This window comes from Leucoraja erinacea, chromosome 34 (assembly GCF_028641065.1).
Source record: "Leucoraja erinacea ecotype New England chromosome 34, Leri_hhj_1, whole genome shotgun sequence".
Lineage (NCBI taxonomy): Eukaryota > Metazoa > Chordata > Chondrichthyes > Rajiformes > Rajidae > Leucoraja > Leucoraja erinaceus.
This window is the reverse complement of record NC_073410.1, coordinates 6,738,470-6,759,358: the sequence shown is the minus strand read 5'-3', so window position 1 is coordinate 6,759,358 and position 20,889 is coordinate 6,738,470. Positions and strand designations below refer to the sequence as shown.

At 44.0% G+C, this 20,889-nt stretch overlaps 1 protein-coding gene across 2 annotated transcripts in view; it reads left to right on the top strand.

Annotated features, from left to right (window-relative positions):
• Positions 1–20,889, top strand: part of cdh23 (cadherin-related 23) — a 533,293-nt gene that overhangs the window by 301,729 nt on the left and 210,675 nt on the right. For both annotated transcript variants that reach the window (XM_055661759.1, XM_055661758.1), the window contains exons 17-21: positions 2,110–2,237; positions 11,736–11,808; positions 12,639–12,755; positions 14,801–14,913; positions 19,142–19,249. In XM_055661759.1, the coding sequence (XP_055517734.1) occupies positions 2,110–2,237; positions 11,736–11,808; positions 12,639–12,755; positions 14,801–14,913; positions 19,142–19,249 (539 nt within the window). The remainder of the gene's footprint in view (positions 1–2,109; positions 2,238–11,735; positions 11,809–12,638; positions 12,756–14,800; positions 14,914–19,141; positions 19,250–20,889) is intronic.

The following is a 20,889-nucleotide window of genomic DNA, read 5'->3' as shown; positions in this document are numbered from 1 at the left end:
ACATGTACCGAGGAGCAGTGAAAAGCTTTCTTTTGCATGCTAACAAATCAGGTAATACTACACATAAGTACAATCAGCCCCGACTACAGTATAACAACAGCACCTTTATACAAATTAATCATCCACCTTTGATGGTGTTGAAGGGAAAAATATTTGCCTGGTCATTTGGCCTCACTCCCCACTATTCCTAAATATTGGAACAAGATAATTTCTATCCAGTGAATATAGGAAAGATAGACCCAAAGTGCTGGAGTAACTCAGCGAATCTGGCAGCATCTCTGGAGAAAAGGATGGGTGCCGTTTCGGGTCAAAACCCTTCTTCAGACTCTTCAGACCCACCCTCTTTCTCCAGAGATGCTGCCTGACCTGCTGAGTTGCTGACCAGCATGTTTTGTTCATCTTCAGTATAAAGCAGCTTCTGCAGTTCCTTTCTACACAGTGAATCTAGGGACTTGATTAAATGTCTCATCTGAAAGGAGCCAATTAAACAATAGTCATTTCACCATCCTGGTGTTAGCCTGTAGTTGTGCTAAGGTGTTGGAGCAAACTTTAATCCATTAAACTTCCTGACTCCGTTCCCGGAGGTTTTTGTCAGTCTCCCTACCTACTTCCACTACCTGCAACCTCCGGCAACCACCTGCAACCTCCGGGAACCGCAAGGAAACCTTGGGTGGGGCGCAAAGTCTCCAGAGGTTTCCGTTCAGGTTTCCTAAGTGGGACAGGGGCATTACTGGGTGTCTGCTAACATCCAATCCTATGAGCCTGATGTTTGCAAATGAAGGAATTACAAGCTTAATACTTTCTTTAAAGAAAACAGCCACCTCTGCAAACAGTTAGGAATGTAAATGATGTGGTGGCCTTTTTTGCATTCAGGTTGATCTACAAGAGAAATATTGTTCGATCGTATTGGACTTTAACAAGACAACATCTGCGTACAATTTGTTCTTCACACCTGAAGAAGGGCATACACAATGGAGTCAGTGCAGCATAGATTCACTGGATGAATTCTAGAATTGTTGGCTGGGTCTGTACTCATTGAGAGGTGATCTTGATTCCAATAAGATTAGGAGAGAGATTGATAGGGAAGCTGCTCAGGGACTGAGTCTGGAACCAGGTCGTAGTAGGTTTAGGAGTTGGACATGTAGGGACTTGGATGAGAAGAATCTTTTCATTCAGAGCACTGTGATGCTCAAGAGTATCTTATCCAATATACTTGATTTTCAAGTATACTCAAAGCTGAGACTGATCGATGTTTGAAAGTAGGGCTTCAAGGGATTTGAGGATTTGATGTGAAAACGAAGTTGATCAACTGTGATCTTATGATGGAACAGGTTCAAATCCTTCTTCTTGTTTTCTTACAAATGTAAATGCTTTGGCAGTGGTGGCTGTTTTTTTTTTAAAGGAAGTCTTAAGCTTGTAATTCCCTCATTTGCAAACATCAGGCTCATAGGATTGAATGTTAGCAATCACCCAGGAGTTGCATTCACCCGCTTTGACTGTAACTAATGCAGTGCCGTGAGATCGGGGCAAAGAGAGGAACATCTATCCTCTGCATATGAGGAACACATTTCCAGCATTTCAAGGTTCCTGTTTCACATCAAACAACATGTTCCAGTTAACTGTGTGGAATGCTCTGTGTATGGATCAGCTACAGATGACATTTGATTGTCCTCTTGAATTGATGCTGTTAATTACAACCAAGTAACGATTATCTGTGCCTGTAGTGGGCAAGTGTTTAATGTGCCCTTATGACAGTACTCCCCTATAATTTTAATTAAAAATGTTCAAAAATCAATGGTTCTGTCTCTGGAGATGTATTTAATAGTGAAGCAGGCAATTAATTTTTTACGGAGTCAAACAAGTTTAAATTATCTGTTGCTGATGAGGATAAATCGAAAACTTGAAAAAATAAAGCTACTGTTGTAATCTCCAGCCTGAAGAAGGGTCCTGACCCAAAATGTTGCCTGTCTCATTCTGTTCACATATGCTGCCTGACCTGCTGAGTACCTCCAACACTGTGGGTTTTACTCAATGTTAGAATTCAGGCCTGACCATCTTTCTCAAGTGGAGACCAGCAATAATCTTCCTCGTTGCATTTCTGTCTTCCAGTTGTGATCGTCACCAGGCCCATTGACTTTGAACAGGTACCAGGAGGGTTCATCTACCTGACTGTCATGGCCAAAGATGCTGGGACCCCGCCTCTCCATAGTACAGTACCTGTGATTGTCGAAGTCTTTGTAAGTATGCATCAGCCCATATTGTTACTGCTTCTAGCACTTGTGGCAATGCAGGTTAGTTCTGGGCAAAGATACTAGAGGAGCAAGTTAGACCACTCCTACAAAATCCAATGGACTGACGTGTAGTACGCAACGGAATGTCACTTCCGCCATTTTAGGAATAAGACCCCGACTTCCGTTATGCCTCTCGCAGTTTATATCTTTGGTTGTGGGAAGTGGGAGGGATCTGTGGTGGCCTTGCTATCACTAAATAATCTACCGTGGGATCTTAGTGCCAATATCAGATGGGAGAAAAACGAGATTTCCATCCATGTAGCACATTGCACAAATCCAGTAAAGTGTTATCAAATATAAACAGAAAATACTGGAAGTGTTCAACAGTTCAGGCAACATCTGTGGAAAGATCAACAGAGTTCAAGGGCTGCCGGAAATTGGAGAAGTCAATGTTCAAGCCGCTGGGGTGCAGACTGCCCAAGCGGAATATGAGGTGCTGCTCCTCCAATAGCCCTAGCAGTCTCCTCCCCTTCCCCACTCTCCCTCAGCCCTCTGGCTCCTCTTCTTCCTTTCTTCTTCCCGCCCCCCCCCCCACACTGCATCTGCAGTTCCTTCTTGAACATTCATTGGCATTGGTTTGGTTTATTATTGTCACATGCGCCAAAGTTCAGGAAAACTGCAGGTGCAGAGAAAGGTCTCGTACCTGAAAGAGTTTCCCTTTCCACAGATGCTGCCTGACCTGCTGAATGTTTCCACCATTTTCTGTTTTTTGTCACAGATTTCCAGAATCTGCATTTTTAAGAATGTCATAAAGCATCGACATAGGGAAGCATCCAAACTATGTATCAGGACAGTTCGCAATCAAAAACTATAGATAAAGAATCCAAAAGAGTGGTCAAAGTGATGTGTTTTTCAAAGAGCGTTTTATAAGGGGAAGGAGAAGTTGGGAGATTTGGATCTTCTTATCGAGTCCACACACAAGATTAGAAGTTGTTCAGCCAGAGCAGAACACACTTCTCAGCATCTGCACACAATGGTGCCTGTCTTGTGCTTCTTGTGCGTGGTGTTGGAAAGATTGGCGAAAGCTGGGCCGCGACGTGAACGCTCTTTCCTTGAGCCCGGAGTCTTGGATACTGGCAGCTGAAGGTAGGGTTTGTGGTGGTGGTGGAGCAATTCAATCTGAGGATGGCCAATGGACCAGAAGTAGTGGCGGACTGTGTCATGGAATTATAGGAGGCAAGAGATGAGGAGGGCTGAGACCAAGGAAAGGAGGGAAAATGGTTTTAAGAATTGAGGTAATGCTTGGTGGGTCAGCAAGTATGGGTGAACAGCACCTGGTGTGTGGTGGAGCTCATGCAGCTGGATTTTGAATGATTTGACGTTTAGGAGAATAAAACAAGGGAGGATATCAGGAGTGTTGGAATATCATGGTTAAAGGCGGGCTGAGGCAGGACGGGAGTTGGATATGTAGTCCATACATCACTGTAGGGTTGATTACAATCTCAAGGTTGTTGACAGTCTGGTGGTTGGTCCAACAAGTTGCCAAGAGGAGAGGTGTTGTCATTGACAGCGATCTGTCCAACATTTAGTTGAAAGGAATTTCTACTCCTTCATTATTCAGTCTCTGACAAACACAATGAGGTGTTAAGATGAATGGTACTTCAGAATATTTAAAAACTAATTTTAGCTAATGATGAAGGACATGAACTGTAATTAGTATCGAATGTCATTTGGACACCAAGATCCCAGAAGCATTGAGATAATCTGACTAAGTTATTTGAGGGGTGAATATTGGGCCTGCGCTTCTTCAAAATAGTGATCTATATTGATTTATGTAATTTGAGATTAGCATAGTATCACCGATTGAAACACAGTGACCATTTACAGTCTCACTGTTGCAGCCTTTAAAGTATCTCAAATTAATACTTTGTGAAGGGTGACAAGTTAGTTTATTAATTTAGTTTAACGATACAGTCTAGAAATAGGCCCGTCAACCCAATGAGTCTGCACTGACCACTGATCCCCGAACACTAACACTATCCCACACACACACTCGGGGCAATTTACAATTTTATCAAACTAAACCAGTGCGTCTATGGAGTGTGGGAGAAAACCAGATTACCCGGAGAAAATCCATGCAGGTCACGGGGAGAACGTACAAACTCCATTCAGACAGCACCTGTGGTCAGGGTTGAACCACAAACTATGGCGCTGTGAGGCAGCAACTCTATTGCTGTGCCACCCTGCCGCACTCCCTCAAGTTGTTGGGGCCCCGTTCAACAAACGGCAAGTTCACATCATAGAGTGCAAGTTGAATGTTTTTTTTATTCCAAGAATTGTTTGTTGAGGAGGGGGAGTTGGTGTGAAGATGAGGCATTCACCCTGCTCACCTTGTGATATGTGAAATTTGACACGTTCCCACGGAGCTCAGGATCTTGTTGGCTCTGGTGTTGGAGGATCAGCTTTACAATAAAAGTATTACAAATTCTCAGTTATCAGAACTTGACAACTCTAACAGTTTTGCGAATGTTAGACTCAGTCCAAACACCTGTCAGTGGTCTTGAACTCCCAAACCTCTGGCTCTGAGGCAAGTCTAGATTTCCCCACACTGTGAAGAGAGCCTCATTCAAAGATCACAGTGGTTAATGGCCTCGGGCAAGTTCGGAATGAGCTCATTTATTCCTGTGGATATCTGCAGTCTCGACTCCGACACAGCGATATGAGTCCCAGGGCTATGTCTTGTCCACAGTGCACAAAAGACTGTTTGTAAACAAAGCAGGAATGAATCTTTGTAGGTTTTCCAATTATCATTTAATGAGGGGATGGTGCACAATTGTTTGAATAGAGCATGGGGCATTTGTAACGTATACACCTGGTAGCATTGTTCATAATGAGTTCACATTGCCATTGAAGTAGCATTGAAGGTGTCATGCAGTCATGATCTGGTATCTGACGACTAAACTTAGAAAGTCCATGGACTTTTGTTGCGACTTGGCCTATCACCAAAGTGAAATTCTAACTTTAAAATCTTGTGCTTGGTTTATCAATTATTGATTTTTTTTTTTTTTAATCTGCTGATGCTGGAAATCTGAAACAAAACCCAAAAAAACACCTGGGGAAACATTCAACAGAACAGTCAGTTGGGATTCTGATGCAGATCTGAATACCATGTCTACAGTTTAGTTTATTGTCACATGTAGACAAAAGTGCTGGAGAAACTCAGCGGGTGCAGCAGCATCTATGGAGCGAAGGAAATAGGCAACGTTTCGGGCCCGAAACATTGCCTATTTCCTTCACTCCATAGATGCTGCTGCACCCGCTGAGTTTCTCCAGCACTTTTGTCTACCTTCGATTTTCCAGCATCTGCTGTTCCTACTTAAACGCTTATTGTCACGTGTACCGAGGTACAGTGAAAAGCTTTTGTTGCATGCTATCCAGTCAACGGGAAGACAATACATGATTATCTGAAGAAGGGTCGCAACCCGAAACATCCAGTCTGAAGAAGGGTCTCGACCCGAAATGTCACCTGTTCCTTTTCTCCAGAGACACTGCCTGACCCGCTGAGTTACTCCAGCTCTTTGTGTTTATCTATATGATTATCTTCTCTTAATAATAATAAAAAAAAATAATTAAAAAAATAATAATTAAAAAAAATAATAATAATTTTAAAATAATAATAATAATAATAATAATAATAATAAATAAATAAAATAATAAATACTTTATTGATCCCCTCAGGGAAATTCAGATGCCCAGAAGCCCCCAACCAACAAACCCACACATTCAAAATAATGCAGACAGAAAATACATAAAATACCATGTGGACACTTCCTGAGAGCAATAAATACTTAAAAAGACCAATTTTAAAAAAGGGGGAAAAAAACCACAAGTCCTCTCTGATCTACTAGCTATTTCCAACATTTTTTATATTTATTTTGTGCCATTTTATATTAAATAAGAAAAACAAAGTTAACATTTCAGATCAAAGACTAATCTTCAATCAATTCTTCTGTTGCCACCATTGCGGGCTGGACCTCTGTCTCAAGCCCCTCCACGCTCTCCAGCTACGCTCCTTCATGGTTTAGTATTGTATTGTATTGTATTTTAATGACCACACAGCCAGGCTGGTGGAATTTGTTATCAGTGTAGCTCGGTACAGGTTCCAACATTTCATCAAACATTAAACATATAGCATAGATATACATACAAACAGACGCATTTCATAATACATAAGGGCCATGCTTATTCTTATTCCTCACCGTACAGAGTTTAAAATGTTAATTGCAGTGGGAATGACACTGTTTTTGAAGCGGTTTGTTTTGGAGGCAATTGTCCTGTAGCTGGTGCTGGAGCAGGGCTTCACTGTGAGATGGCACAGCTGGGTAATCTCAACGACTTTGCATAATTACCTGTTTACGGCAACTTGCCGCTTTATTGGTTCTTAATTTGAAAGTATGTTTTCAAAAGAAAATATGCCTGAGATGATTGCTTGAGATTAACCCAGGCACTGGCAGCTGGCAAAAGGAAATGTCAGCTGTCCATTTGACACTGCATGCAGTGACTGGAACGTTCATTTATACGGGGTAATTACCTCTTTTCTAAGTGGCTCTGCTATCTCGTAGATTCATACAACATGGAAAAAACGTCCTTCGGCCCATTGAGTCCGTGGGTGGAGAGATTTTTGTTCTTAAATGTAGACTGGTCCTGGTCACGATAGTCCCAATGCAGGGCAGCACGGTGGCACAGAGGTAGTTGCTGCCTTACAGCGCCAGAGACCCGGGTTCGATCCTGACTACGGGAGCTGTAGGTACGGAGTTTGTACCTTCACTCTGCCACTGCGTGGGTTTTCTCCGGGTGCTCCAGTTTCCACCCACACTCCGAAGACATAGAAACATAGAAAATAGGTGCAGGAGTAGGCCATTCGGCCCTTCGAGTCTGCACCGCCATTCGATATGATCATGGCTGATCATCCAACTCAGTATCCCATCCCTGCCTTCTCTCCATACCCCCTGATCCCTTCAGCCACAAGGGCCACATCTAACTCCCTCTTAAATATAGCCAATGAACTGTGGCCTCAACTACCTTCTGTGGCAGAGAATTCCACAGATTCACCACTCTCTGTGTAAAAAATGATTTTCTCAACTCGGTCCTAAAAGACTTCCCTCTTATCCTTAAACTGTGACCCCTAGTTCTGGACTTATGGGTTTGTAGGTTGATTGACTTCTGTAAAAAGTGTAAATTGTCCCCAATGTAGTATTAGTGTACGGTGTGATCGATAGTCGGCGCAGACTCGATGGGCCAAAGGGCCTGTTTCCACGCTGCATCACTGAAGTCTAAAAGTCTATCGTGTGTGTGTCAACTATCATGCACCTATTCTCACTAATTCTACGTTATTCCAATATCATTCTTAACTCCCCTCATCCTTTCACTCACCCATGCTAGGGGCATGTTGAGCAGCCGATTAATTCATTGACCTGCATGCCTGGTTTAGTTGGTGTCAGGATTACTCACGTTTTCCATATGGCCACCCTCCCAGATGTGCTGAGCTGAACCAAATGATAGCCCTCCTCCAAAATGAGAACGGGATTTATGTCATAAGTGATAGGAGCAGAATTAGACCATTCGGCCCTTCAAGTCTTCTCCGCCATTCATTCATAGCTGATCTATCTCTCCCTCCAAACCCCATTCACCTGCCTTCTCCCCATAACCCCAACACCCGTACTAATCAAGAAACTATCTCTGCCTTATAAATATCCACTGACTTGGCCTCCACAGCCTTCTGTGGCAAAGAATTCCACAGTTCACCCCCTCTGACTAAAGAAATTCCTCCTCATCTCCTTCCTAAACGAACGTCCTTTAATTCTGAGGCTATGGCCTCTGGACCAAGACTCCCCTAATAGTGGAAACATCCGCTCCTCATCCACTCTATCCAGGCCTTTCACTATACGGCAAGTTTCAATGAGGCCCTTCCCCTCGTCCTTGTAAACTCCGGCGGGTACAGGCCCAGTGCTGCTGAACGATCACCATATATTATTGTTCCTTTACATGCTTTTGCATTTCAACAAGTGTTGACAAGGCTGCCTCAGTGGGCAGACTATGTGTAATCACATGAGACTAACATCTCCAGTGATCTGTTTCAGAGAGATGCAGCCCTGCACTGACTTTTGTTTAACCTTTTTAAATATTTACATTAAACGGCATCGACTGCCACCAGTTTTAAATAAAATTTACCAAATGCTGTTGAATATATAATATACAGACTGAAAGCATCACCACTCTACTGGAAATGCAATTGCATTTACAATATAGAAAGGTATGGATGATTAATTTGACTCATAAACCAGGTAATAGAGAGCTGCAAATGTTAGTTGGAATTTGTAACTACTTGATTGCTGGAGTTACATAGAAACATGGAAAATAGGTGCAGCAAGAGGCCATTCGGCCCTTCGAGCCAGCACCGCCATTCATTGTGATCATGGCTGATCGTCCCCAATCAATAACCCGTGCCTGCCTTCTCCCCATATCCCTTGATTCCACAACCACAAGGAGTTGTCTCCTTGTTTTGTATGTGGAGAGAATGATGCACAGAGGGGTCTAAGTCCACAGCTCCCTGAGATTGGAAATACAGGTGAAATACTCATAGTGCAGCTTTATACATTCTTGGTTAGGCTGCACTTGGAATATTGTCCTAATTTATATGCTGCAATAACCCAACTTTTAAATTGGAACTTAATGCTTGTCCCATTCTAATTATGCCCACACGTATTAGCCCTGCTGAAATTAAACACATGTAAAATTTAAAATACTGTATTGTTTATGGTGCTAGGGAGAACTGGATAGAATATCCTCTCCGGTTATGCTTAACAAAGTAATAGACTTGCTTATGAGAAAAGGACTACCTATTTATTACGGAGACAAAATCTTCCACAGTGGGCACCTTTCATCCTCTGCAGGGTATCTTGCAAATACAGCCTTTACAAGTTTAATGCTCCGTTATTTGTCATTGATGAATTCCAGAGCCATCACTTCCAACCGACATCAGCTGATGAAATAGCAAATTGTGATGGGGATGCCTGGCTGTGCTTGTCAGCAGCTTTCAGACCAAGTGATGAAAATCGTGTCAGCTGAGAAAGTGTGTAAATAGCTTTAGCTCTGCTGATGCACCTGCCCCCTGGGTACAGATGGATGGGATAACACCATCTCAGAGCAGTGCAACTTAGAAAGTTTATTGAAAGTCAGAAAATGCTGAGAGTAAAATAAATGCCAAATGCGACAAATGTTATATTGCAAAATATGAAATAACTCATAGAAACAAAGAAAATAGGTGCAGGATGAGACCATTCGGCCCTTCGAGCCAGCACCGCCATTCATTGTGATCATGGCTGATCGTCCCCAATCAATAACCCGTGCCTGCCTTCTCCCCATATCCCTTCATTCCACTAGCCCCCAGAGCTCTATCTAACTCTCACTTAAATCCATCCAGTGATTTGGCCTCCACTGCCCCCTGTGGCAGGGAATTCCACAAATTCACAACTCTCTGAGTGAAAAAGTTTCTTCTCACCTCAGTCTTAAATGGCCTCCCCTTTATTCTAAGACTGTAGCCCCTGGTTCTGGACTCGCCCAACATTGTGAACATTTTTCCTGCATCTAGCTTGTCCAGTCCTGTTATAATTGTATATGTTTCTATAAGATAACCCCCTCATCCTTCTAAACTCCAGTGACTCATGATATAAAGTGGCACAGACTGTTGTGTACAAAAATGTCTCTGGATCTTGCACAACCTGAAGGTAAGGATGATAATGTTTGAATTCAAGATGTTGGCAGAAATGGGGGCCAGTGTTAATGAGCTTTGGGATGAGAAGTGAACAAGACTTGGAGTGAGTCCAACAGTGAGCAGCACAGACCTTGGGAGAAACTAACATGAATTAGTGATCGGAAGGAACTGCAGATGTTGGTTTAAATCGAGGATAGACAAAAAGTGCTGGAGTAACTCAGGGGGGCAGGCAACATCGCTGGAGAGAAGGAATTGGTGTCTGAAAGGAATTCAGTCTGAAGAAGGGTCTCGATCTGAAACGTCACCCATTCCTTCTCTCCAGAGATGCTGCCTGTCCAGCTGAATTACCCCAACATTTTATGTCTATCTATGAATTAGTGATATGGGTGACACACTTGATAATTCTCATTCATGATCCAAAACGAGGAAAATTCTTTGATTTAGTTTAGTTTAGAGATACAGCGCAAAAAAACAGGCCCTTCAAACCACTGAGTCCGCGCCGCCCAGCGATCCCCACACACTAACCATCCTACACATACTAGGAACAATTTACAATTATACCAAGCCAATTAACCTACAAACCTGTACGTCCTTGGAGTGTGGGAGGGAAACTGGAGATCCCGGAGTTTAGTTTAGAGATACAGCACAAAAACAGGCCCTTCAGCCCACTGAGTCTGCGCTGACCACCTACCACACTGTCTCTGCTATCCCTCTCTCCCATCCCACACCCTGCACCAAGGGCAATTTCCAGAGGCCAATTAATCCACAACCTGTACGTCCTTGGGGTGTGGGAGGAAACTGGAGCACCCGGAGGAAATTCACGCATTCACTGGGAGAACGTGCAAACTCTATGCAGACAGCACCCGAGGTCAGGATTGAACCCCGATCTCTGGTACTGTAAGGCAGACAATCTCTGGTGCTTCGAGGCAACAGCTGCACTAATGTGCCACCCAGTTGTGATTGAATTGTGCAAATCAGGGAAATAAATTAATTGATGTGTTCACGTCAAATAAGGTAGTTAACAAACCCAGCAGCCACTAAATAATGTGAGATTTACTGCTGATGTGCTTGTCCCTCTAATTATCTACACTCCAACCTTTTAAACACATTAATTGACAGCTTCCAGAAGCCTTGTTAGGTGATGTTTGCTGGTTAACTCTCAAAGGCATTGCAACAACCCCCATTTGTAGCATTGCCTGAGTCAGTGTGTCTAAGTGTGTGTAAGGCTCAATGACGGAAGGCACTGCAGGAGACCCTCTTGCAGGTCTGCAGAAGCGACTTTGGGTGAAGTTGAAAGCTGTTACTGAAAGGAGGACCTCATCGGAACCTACCGAATAGTGAAACGCCAGGATAACATGGATGTGGAGAGGATGTTTCCACTCGTGGGAGAGTCCAGGACCAGAGGCCATAGCCTCAGAATCAAAGGACGTTCCTTTTGGAAGGAGATGAGGAGGAGTTTCTTTAGTCAGAGGGTGGTGAATCTGTGGAATCTATTGCCACAGAAGGCTGTGGAGGCCAAGTCAATGGATATTTTTAAAGCAGAGATCGATAGTTTCTTGATTAGTACAGGTGTCAGGGGTTGTGGGGAGAAGGCAGGAGAATGGGGTTTGGAGGGAGAGACAGATCAGCCATGATTAAATGGAGGAGTAGACTTGATGGGCCGAATGGCCTAATTTTGCTCCAATTACTTGTGACCTTATGAACTAATATATTCTTGTCTCTGCTCTTAGGATGAAAATGACAATTCTCCAACTTTTAGCCAACCCTCCTATGTCATGGCAGTCTCTGAAAACATCATCGCAGGTGAGACCAGTGAACTATCAGCAGTTCAGCTTCAGTCCGTGGAACGCCACCTATCCATGTTCTCCAGTGATTCTGCCTGACCAGCTATTACTCCAACATAGTGTGTGTTTGTTTTGTAAACCAGCATCTGCAGCCCATTCTTTATCAGTTCTGCTCTTGCTCGATTAGCTGGGAGCACCTAGCCATTACGCGGAGAATATTGTTGACCTAGGAGCCATTTATTGTTGACCTGGGAGGACATGGGCAACGTGTCTTTGGTTTGGTTTGGTGAGGTAATGTGATGCTCGTTACATGATGTGCCTGAATATATTGTACAGGTGTAACAGTGTGGGATTCACTGAAGATGATCCATGACAATCCTGTTTCGGCCCGAAACGTTGCCTATTTCCTTCGTTCCATAGATGCTGCCGCACCCGCTGAGTTTCTCCAGCACTTTTGTCTACCTTCGATTATCCAGCATCTGCAGTTCCTTCTTAAACATTGTTTCCATACTCTATGTTTTTTTCTTCCATTTGCCTCCCCATGGTCATCGAACGGATGGGGATAGATGGGAAGGGAAGTGATTGATGCAACAGTAACAGTCCAGTAATCAAGAGAGTCAGGTATGACTTCCCCAATTATTGTCTATTTCGTATTGACACAAGGAACTTCAGATGCTGGTTTACAAAATAAGACACAGTGCTGGAGTAACTAAGTGTGTCAGGCAGCATGTTCTGTAGAGATACTGCCTGACCCACTGAGTTACTCCAACACTTTGTGCTTTTTCTTGCCAATTTCCAGTATTTTGTTCCTTTATCCTTTTGTGACCGCAGTCTGTTTCTCTGTCACAGGAGCGACCGTATTGTTTGCCACCGCATCTGATTTGGACCAGTCTCGGGAGTACGGGCAGGAGTCAATAATCTACTCTTTGGAGGGATCCTCACAGTTTCGCATCAACACTCGCTCAGGTAGACTGTTTGCCTCCTAGGTGGAATTGACCAATCTGTCACAATTTAATTGAGCAGTCATTCACAAGCAGGATTAATGATTTCACCTAAGAACCAGTCAAGGGATCAGCTGAAGGACAAGTCAGAGCCTTAATGTAAATGGAAGGATTTCTCTCTTTTCTGAGTTCACAAAACCGCTTTCATTGAATGTTGAATGGCTCGTAATAATTTTACAGATTCTACCACTAAAGGGCCTGTCCCACTTGGGTGTAATTTGTGCATCATGCAGATGGCGCGCGAAGATTTTGTACATCCCAAAATCCTGGGGTGCCGCGCGCGACCGCGTGTCACTGCCTACATCACCACGCACCATGCGCGGCACGACACGTAAATGATGTCGCGTAAATTACGCGTAAATTACGCCCAAGTGGGACATGCCCTTTACAAACCTAGCAATGATAATGCAATTACCTTGTTCAATAAAGAAAGCAACTGTTTGATTCTAATGAGTGAATGATCTGTGCGAGGACTGCAAGACCCACACTTAACACAGTTTACATAAACATCCATCACACTGAGTCTCCAACACCTCCTCATTGTGATGGAAGGCAAAGTCTTATCTCTTCCCTTTATTCTTCACCTACGGTCCAGAAGGCAGGCGGAGGCAAAGAAAATAATAATATCAAACACTACAGTGATTCACAAGGCAAGTATTTTCATATAAAGGGAGTTGAGTCTATGGAATGAGCTGCCAGAGGAGGTAGTTGTGGCAGAAACTATAACAATATTTAAACGCTATTGGACAGGTACATGGATAGGGAAAGTTTGAAGAGATGGATAGAATAGAGTCATACAACAGGGAAACTGGCACTGTAGCCCACCTTGCCAAATGTAGGCAGGTGAGTCGCATAGATGGGGCATCTTGGTTGGCATGGCCAAGTTGGGATGAAAGGCTGGCTCCCGTGCTCTTTGACTATGAAAGAAAAGCCTGGATTCCATGCTCGATTCCAATGACTTTTCCAAATCAATCATAATGCAATTTAATTACTAATCCATCTCCACGAGCAATTAAATGGGAGGGTTTTCTAGCTGTGTTGGGGAAGTCTAAAGCAGTCACGTTGTGCTGTGATTTTTGCAACGGGGTGGAGAGATCTACTCGGGTGTAAAATGAAACACCACCTGAGCCCAGTGGTTTGAAATGGTCCCTATTGCAAACCTGAAAAGTCTCAGTTGTTGAGATAAACAAATAAAGCATGCAATTGATCTGTTTGAGGATGAAGCATCTAATAATTGATCGAGAACAAAGAATGTTTGCAGTGATACTGAACAACTCCTCCTGGGATAAGTCAGCAAGCCTGGCCTGGCTTGACTCGACCCAAAATGTTTTTTGCAGAATTTGCAATTGACCCAAGCTTGACACATACAGTTAATATCCAGTGGGCTTAAGTTCGAGTGTTTGTGTGAATTTACTGAAGGCAAGAAGAGTAGTTGGGCAGTCTACATATATATATGATGTTGTTTAAACGTCATGGTCTTTAAAGGAAAGATCGGTGCGGCATGGTTGCGCAGTGGTAAAGACCCGGGTTCGATCCTGACTACGGGTGCTTGTCTGTACGGAGTTTGTACATTCTCCCCGTGACCTGCGTGGGTTTTCTCCGGAATCTCCCCTTTCCTCCCACCTTCCAAAGACGTAGAGGCTTGTCGGCTAATTGACAGTATAATTGTAAATTGTCCCTACTGTGTGCAGGATAGTATTAGTGTGCGGGGATCACTGGTCAGCGCAAACTCGGTGGGCTGTAGGACCTGTTTCCACACTGTATCTCTAAACTAAACAAAACACAAAACCATGCATATCAAGATACTCTTGATGTAAAACAAAGGGTCAGACAACTGCTGTTCAGTCCCTTGAGCCTGATCTTGTAATCAATTAGATTTTGACTCATCTGTATCTCTTGCCCTGTTTCCATTATCCCTTGGACAAGACACATGCTTATTATTTGTAATTAATGCTTTGACTTTATTACTGCCATTGTGCGATTATAACAATCCTGTCCATTTTCTTGCAGGGGAAATAACCACAACTTCACTGCTGGACAGAGAGACCAAATTTGAGTACATCTTGATAGTCCGAGCAGTAGATGGCGGAGTGGCAAACAACCAGAAGACGGGAATAGCCACGGTGAGTGATGTTGCCATACCAACCAGCCGGCAGAACACTAGTCTTGTGATGGGTGTCTCCCCTGATACAGATCTCTTCGCAGAGCTAATGGCCGCGTTTGTTCTACTGTCAGCTCTTGGCGGACAAACCTCATTTAGCTGACAGCAACTTGAAAGGCCAGCAGTCAGGATTGGGCATTGACCGAGTCTTCGCTGTGGGCGGGCTTTGTCACACCGACATGTTTCCACTCAAATGCTTGTACCTCCGGAGGTGCCAGTGTTAAACTATAGCACACCCATGGCACATAGGACATAGCACATTGGGCGGCACCCATGGCACATAGGACATAGCTTGTAGGTACTGGCTTGTAGGTTAATTGTCTTGGTATAAATATAAATTGTCCCTAGGGTGTGTAGGATAGTGTTAATGTACTGTGATCGCAGGTTGCTGTGGACTCGGTTGACCGAAGGGCCTGTTTCTGTGCTGTATCTCTAAACTAAACAGGATGTCTCTAACAGCTGTACACTCAGTAGTGTCGCCCCAATATTCTTGGCATCCTGAATGTGCATAGAAAGCTCCCACAAAAAACAGCGATAATGATCACGGACAACAAAAATAATCAGACATTTTTTGTATTGAAGTATTGTAGAAGGATAAATATCAGTCATAATGTTGGAAAAACCCCCCTGTTGTTCTTCAAAATAGTGTCATGGTCACTTTGACATTTACCGTCATGGTCAGATTAGATGTCTTCAGTTTAGTTTGGAGACGTAGCGGAGAATCAGTCCCTTTGGCCCACTGAGTCCACGCTGACCAGCGATCACCTCGCACACTTGCACTATCATACACACTAGGGTCAACATACAATCTTTACTGAAGCCAATTAGCCTACAAACCAAAATGTCCTTGGAACTAACTCAGAAAGCCATTCTTCTTTTTCCTGCTGCATTCCTAATTCTAAGGTACAGTGCATGGAATGTGATGCATCTCTTACTTGAGTTCTTGCCAAGGAAACTTTCCAAGGGCATTTTGTTTGCATAAGGAGTCTAGGCAGCTTTATTAAAGCATCCTTTTAACAATCCATCAGTTATTGCAGTTGCTGGTTGGTGTTATTGATGCCTCCCTAAGTATAGCCCTATATCTCAGTGTAATTCTGCAGGGCACTGGTGAGACTGCACCTGGAGCCCTGCTTTAGGAATGTTTTAGGAAGGATATCCTTGTGGTGCAGAGAAGGTTCCGCAGGTTGAGTTATGGGATGAAGGGGCCAATGTTCAGTGGGTTGGATGACGACTCATTGGAAATCAGAACAAAAGGTGATCTTTGTGAAACATGTAGAGGGTTTTCCCAAAGTGGATGATTTCACTTTAATGCCTGCCTATATAATGAGGCTAATGAGAATGGTGTGAGAGTTGGCATTGACTAGTTGGAACCAATGGCTCTCAAGGGTGTCCGGGGTTATGGGGAGAAGGCAGGAAGATGCAGTTGAGGGGGAAAGATAGATCAGCCATGATTGAATGGCGGAGTAGACTCGATGGGCCAAATGGCCTAATTCTTCTCCTAGACTTCTCAACTTTTAAGACATAGGAAACTATGATAAGCATCGGGTATTGTTACAGAATAAGTGCCCGTCCATTTCACTTGGAGATGATTAGAAATTACCTCTCCCTGTGGGTTGTTTCCATGCTATATTTCTAAACTAAACATAACTGGTACCTTACTGCTACTATTGGGCAAGTGTCTGGTGTCAATGGGAGTTTATTTTAAATTGGCAAAGCATCGACAAGTCCAGGGTCCAGTCAAGCCCAACACGAATCTCCAGGAAAAATTCCTCTAATGTGGCGCTTTGCTCGAATTTGTGTACTTGTAAAGCTGCAGTAACTAAGAATGTCATTGTTTTGGTCCCGGTACTTATGACAATTAAATACGCTTGACTCTTCAACCAAACGGCATGGTGGCGCAGCGGCAGAGTTGCTGCCTTGCAACGAACGTAGCGCCGGAGACCCAGGTTCGATCCTGACTACGGGTGCTGCCTGTACGGAGTTTGTACGTTCTCCCCATGACCTGCGTGGGTTTTCTCCGAGATCTTCGGTTTCCTCCCACATCTCCAAAGACGTACAGTTTTGTCGGTTAATTGGCTTGGTTAAGGTTAAAAAAAAATTGTCCCCAGTGGGTATAGGATAGTGTTAATGTGCAGGGATCGCTGTTCGATGCGGACCAGGTGGGGCGAAGGGCCTGTTTCCGCGCTGTATCTCTAAACCCAATTTATTCCATCGATCCTCACCGCAAAAGTGTCGTTTATTGTTATTGTCACGTGTGTCGAGGTGCAATGAAAAGCTGTTTTGTCGCGAGCTGTCCAGTCAAAGAAAAGACCTTTACATGATTACAATCAAGTCGTCCACAGTGTGCAGGTACATTAGTTTAAAGTCACATTATCCATCCGTCTAACACAGTCAATTATTCTGCCTGATCATTCTCTGTCCCGTGCCTGACACCACAATGCCTCTCCCAGCTTTTATCTTTGCCCATGCTGATAAAAGAATTGTCAGCAGTCCTGTGCCATCGACCAAAAGCAATTGCAGTATTTCCCAACTCAGCCTGTCCGCCTTCAGTCTTTTGTTCACAGCTTGCAGACTGTTTTGCTTCAGCTGATGAGCAAGATAACTTTCCCATTCTCTCTCCACCGCTGTTGGAAGCCCGGGACTGAATATCACCAGACTTTGGCACGTGACGAGTTGCGAGCTTGGACTCAATCCATCCATCCTGTCATTCGACATGGAACCCCTGCAGCCGTTTCCTGCTCCTGTCTTGGCTGCTCTGCTGGAGGGATTTTCAGCATATATAGCACCTGGCCCATTCATATTTCTTCTTGCAAAGACTAAAGCAGGTTTTTGACCATTGTCGGGACAATGATCACAGCAATTGTTAAGGACTTGCGTTCCTTGGGTAAGGAAAGACAAACTGCTGAACATTCCAGGAGAGAATGCAAGGCTTTGGACAAAGAGTGCACCCGATTTCTGGTATGTGTGCCCTGCCATGTTGAGCATGGCCATTGTGGCCCAAAGGGTTTTTTCCTGTGCAGTACTGTTCTTTGTGGGCGACAGCACCCATAGTTGGATCACACCCGGGTCTCTGGCATGGAGACGAAGCAACTGCTGCTGCACCATTATGTTCCTCTAGTGTTGGAGCAACTCAGTGTGTCAAGCAGCATCTGTAGAGGGAATACATCACCTCTCTATTCCCTCCAGCGATGCTGCCTGACCCATTGAATTCCTTCAGAACTTTGTGTTTCACATCAAAGAAAGTGTTGGTTGAGGAATGAATGTCACCAATGCAGAGATATGATTAGTATATGAAATAATATAAAACCATGAGGGCAATAGATGGGGTGAATGCACTGTGTCTTTCAACTAGGGTAGGGGAATCAAAAACAAGAGTAGATAAGTTTAAGGTAAGAGGAACTTTATTTAGTATAAACATAAGGAGCAACTTTGTCACCCGGAGGTCAGTGGGTATATGGAATGAGCTGCCAGGGGAGGTAGTTGAGGCAGATGCTATAACAGCATTTAAAAGACACTTGGACATGTACATGGACAGAAAAGGGTATGGGCCACATGCAGACAAATAGGACGAGCTTTGGAGGGGCATCTTGGGCGGCATGGATGTGTTGGGCCGAAGAGCCTGCTACTACGCTGTATGACTCTATGACATGACCAGGCAGCAGAGTTTTGGATGATCCCAAGTGCGTGGAGAGTAGGTCAGGGCACTGAGCCGGAGTCGGTGTCTAAAGGAACTTAAACAGCTGAGTTGTGGGATGCAGTGGTCAAAGGTGATTGTCCAGTCCACAACCCACTTTGGGGCCACATATGAGACCTAGATTGCAAACTGATTAGCCTATTTTTAGTTGCCAGAGGGAGGGATATATGGAGGTGATTGAAAGCCAGGAAGTTAAGGTCTACACCTAACCTTTTTGACCATGGCCCAGAAAATAAAGGCTTTTTCTCTCTATTCCAACCCACAAATTGCCTGTCCCTTTCCTCATTTACTGTTCCATCATTTCACTTGATTTGAGGCTACTTAAATCAACAGCAAATTTTATTGTTTTGAAAGGGGTTCCTGGTTGATAAATTCCACCTAACTAACAGTTCAAATGAGAGTAGCATTATTCATTCTGAAGGATTTATATGGTAAATAAATTGTCTCCTAGTAGCTAATAATTTGATAATTTAAGGCATTTTCTGCATTGTTTCAGGTGAACATAACTCTGCTTGACATTAATGACAATCGCCCTGTTTGGAGGGATGAGCCATACTTGGTCAACGTGGTTGAAATGTCACCAGTTGACACAGATGTCATAACTGTAAGTGTTGTATTATTACCGCTTCAAATATCTGAACCTGTACATCAGAGTAAACCAGAAAATGTTTTACATACTCAGGAGATCTGTGGAGAGAGAAGTGATCTTTCACTTCTTTGTCTCTCTCGGTCTCTCTCTCGGTCTCTCTCTCGGTCTCTCTCTCGGTCTCTCTCTCTGTCTCTCTCTGTCTCTCTCTGTCTCTCTCTGTCTCTCTCTGTCTCTCTCTGTGTCTCTGTGTCTCTGTGTCTCTGTGTCTCTGTGTCTCTCTGTCTCTGTGTCTCTCTCTGTCTCTGTCTCTCTCTCTCTCTGTCTCTGTCTCTCTGTCTCTCTCTCTGTCTCTCTCTCTCTCTCTGTCTCTGTCTCTCTCTGTCTCTGTCTCTGTCTCTCTGTCTCTCTGTCTCTCTGTCTCTCTGTCTCTCTGTCTCTCTGTCTCTCTCTCTCTCTGTCTCTGTCTCTGTCTCTGTCTCTGTCTCTGTCTCTGTCTCTCTCTCTGTCTCTGTCTCTGTCTCTCTCACTCTCACTCTCTCTATTATACACACACACGCACACACATTATCTCAGTTTTATCTCTGTTTGCTATGGTGTTACCTTTTCCTAGCTAACAACAATCCTTTCCTTGATCTTCACCCCCTTTGATGTCTGATTCTCACACCTTAGACTTCTTTATCTCTGTATCTCCTGACTCGGTCTGAAGAAGGGTCTCGACCCACAACGTCACCCATTCCATCTCTCCAGAGTTGCTGCCTGTCCCGCTGAGTTACTCCACCCATAGCCCTCGCTAGCTCCCTCTCTCCTTCCCCCGAACTCCATGACTGGTCAGTATGTTGATGGCATGTGCATTTATCTCGGCATCATACATTGTCAGCTGGTTTGCCTTGTATACATGAGCTGAAATAGGGCAGGAAATATGTGAGAGTTGGACAGAGTGAAGAGCAAATTTGCAATGATGATGCCCAAACTAAACTATTCTAACTAGCTGGCGAGATTAGCGAGGCTTACTTTTTCCTTGCAGGACATTAATCTGAAGGATGATTCCATGGAGCTGCATGTGTCTGTACAGCTTACCTGCTACAGGTGTACAGACACATTAAACACAACAACGATATGAATTTTGCAATAATTATGAGTTATTCTAACTAAACCCCAATAATGTAAAAAATCAAAGGACACAGAGGAGCCAAGGGAGTGCAATGGTCCGCTGCTGAGGTAGGGTTAATGTTCGGGTTCACAAGCCTGTAGGAAGGAACTGCAGATGCTGGTTTACACCGAAGATGGACACAAATTGCTGGAGTAACTCAGCGGGACAGGCAGCATCTCTGGAGAGAAGGAATGGGTGACGTTTCGGGTCGAGACCCTTCTTCAGACTGAGAGTCAGGGGAAGGGGAAACGAGAGATATCGGCAGCAATATAGAGAGATATAGAACTAACAAATGAAAGATATGTAAAAAAGTAGCTGGTGAGCAGAAGGAATCACAGCGGAGGAGCAGCGAGAGAGGGTGGTGCAGAACTCTCGCCGGAGAAAGGAGGATAATTACTTCAAAGTAGGCATACCTTGAGGAGAGTTTGCAGTGGAGGAATGTGTAGGAAGGAACTGCAGACGCTGGTTTGCACTAAAGATAGACACAAAATGCTGGAGTATTGGG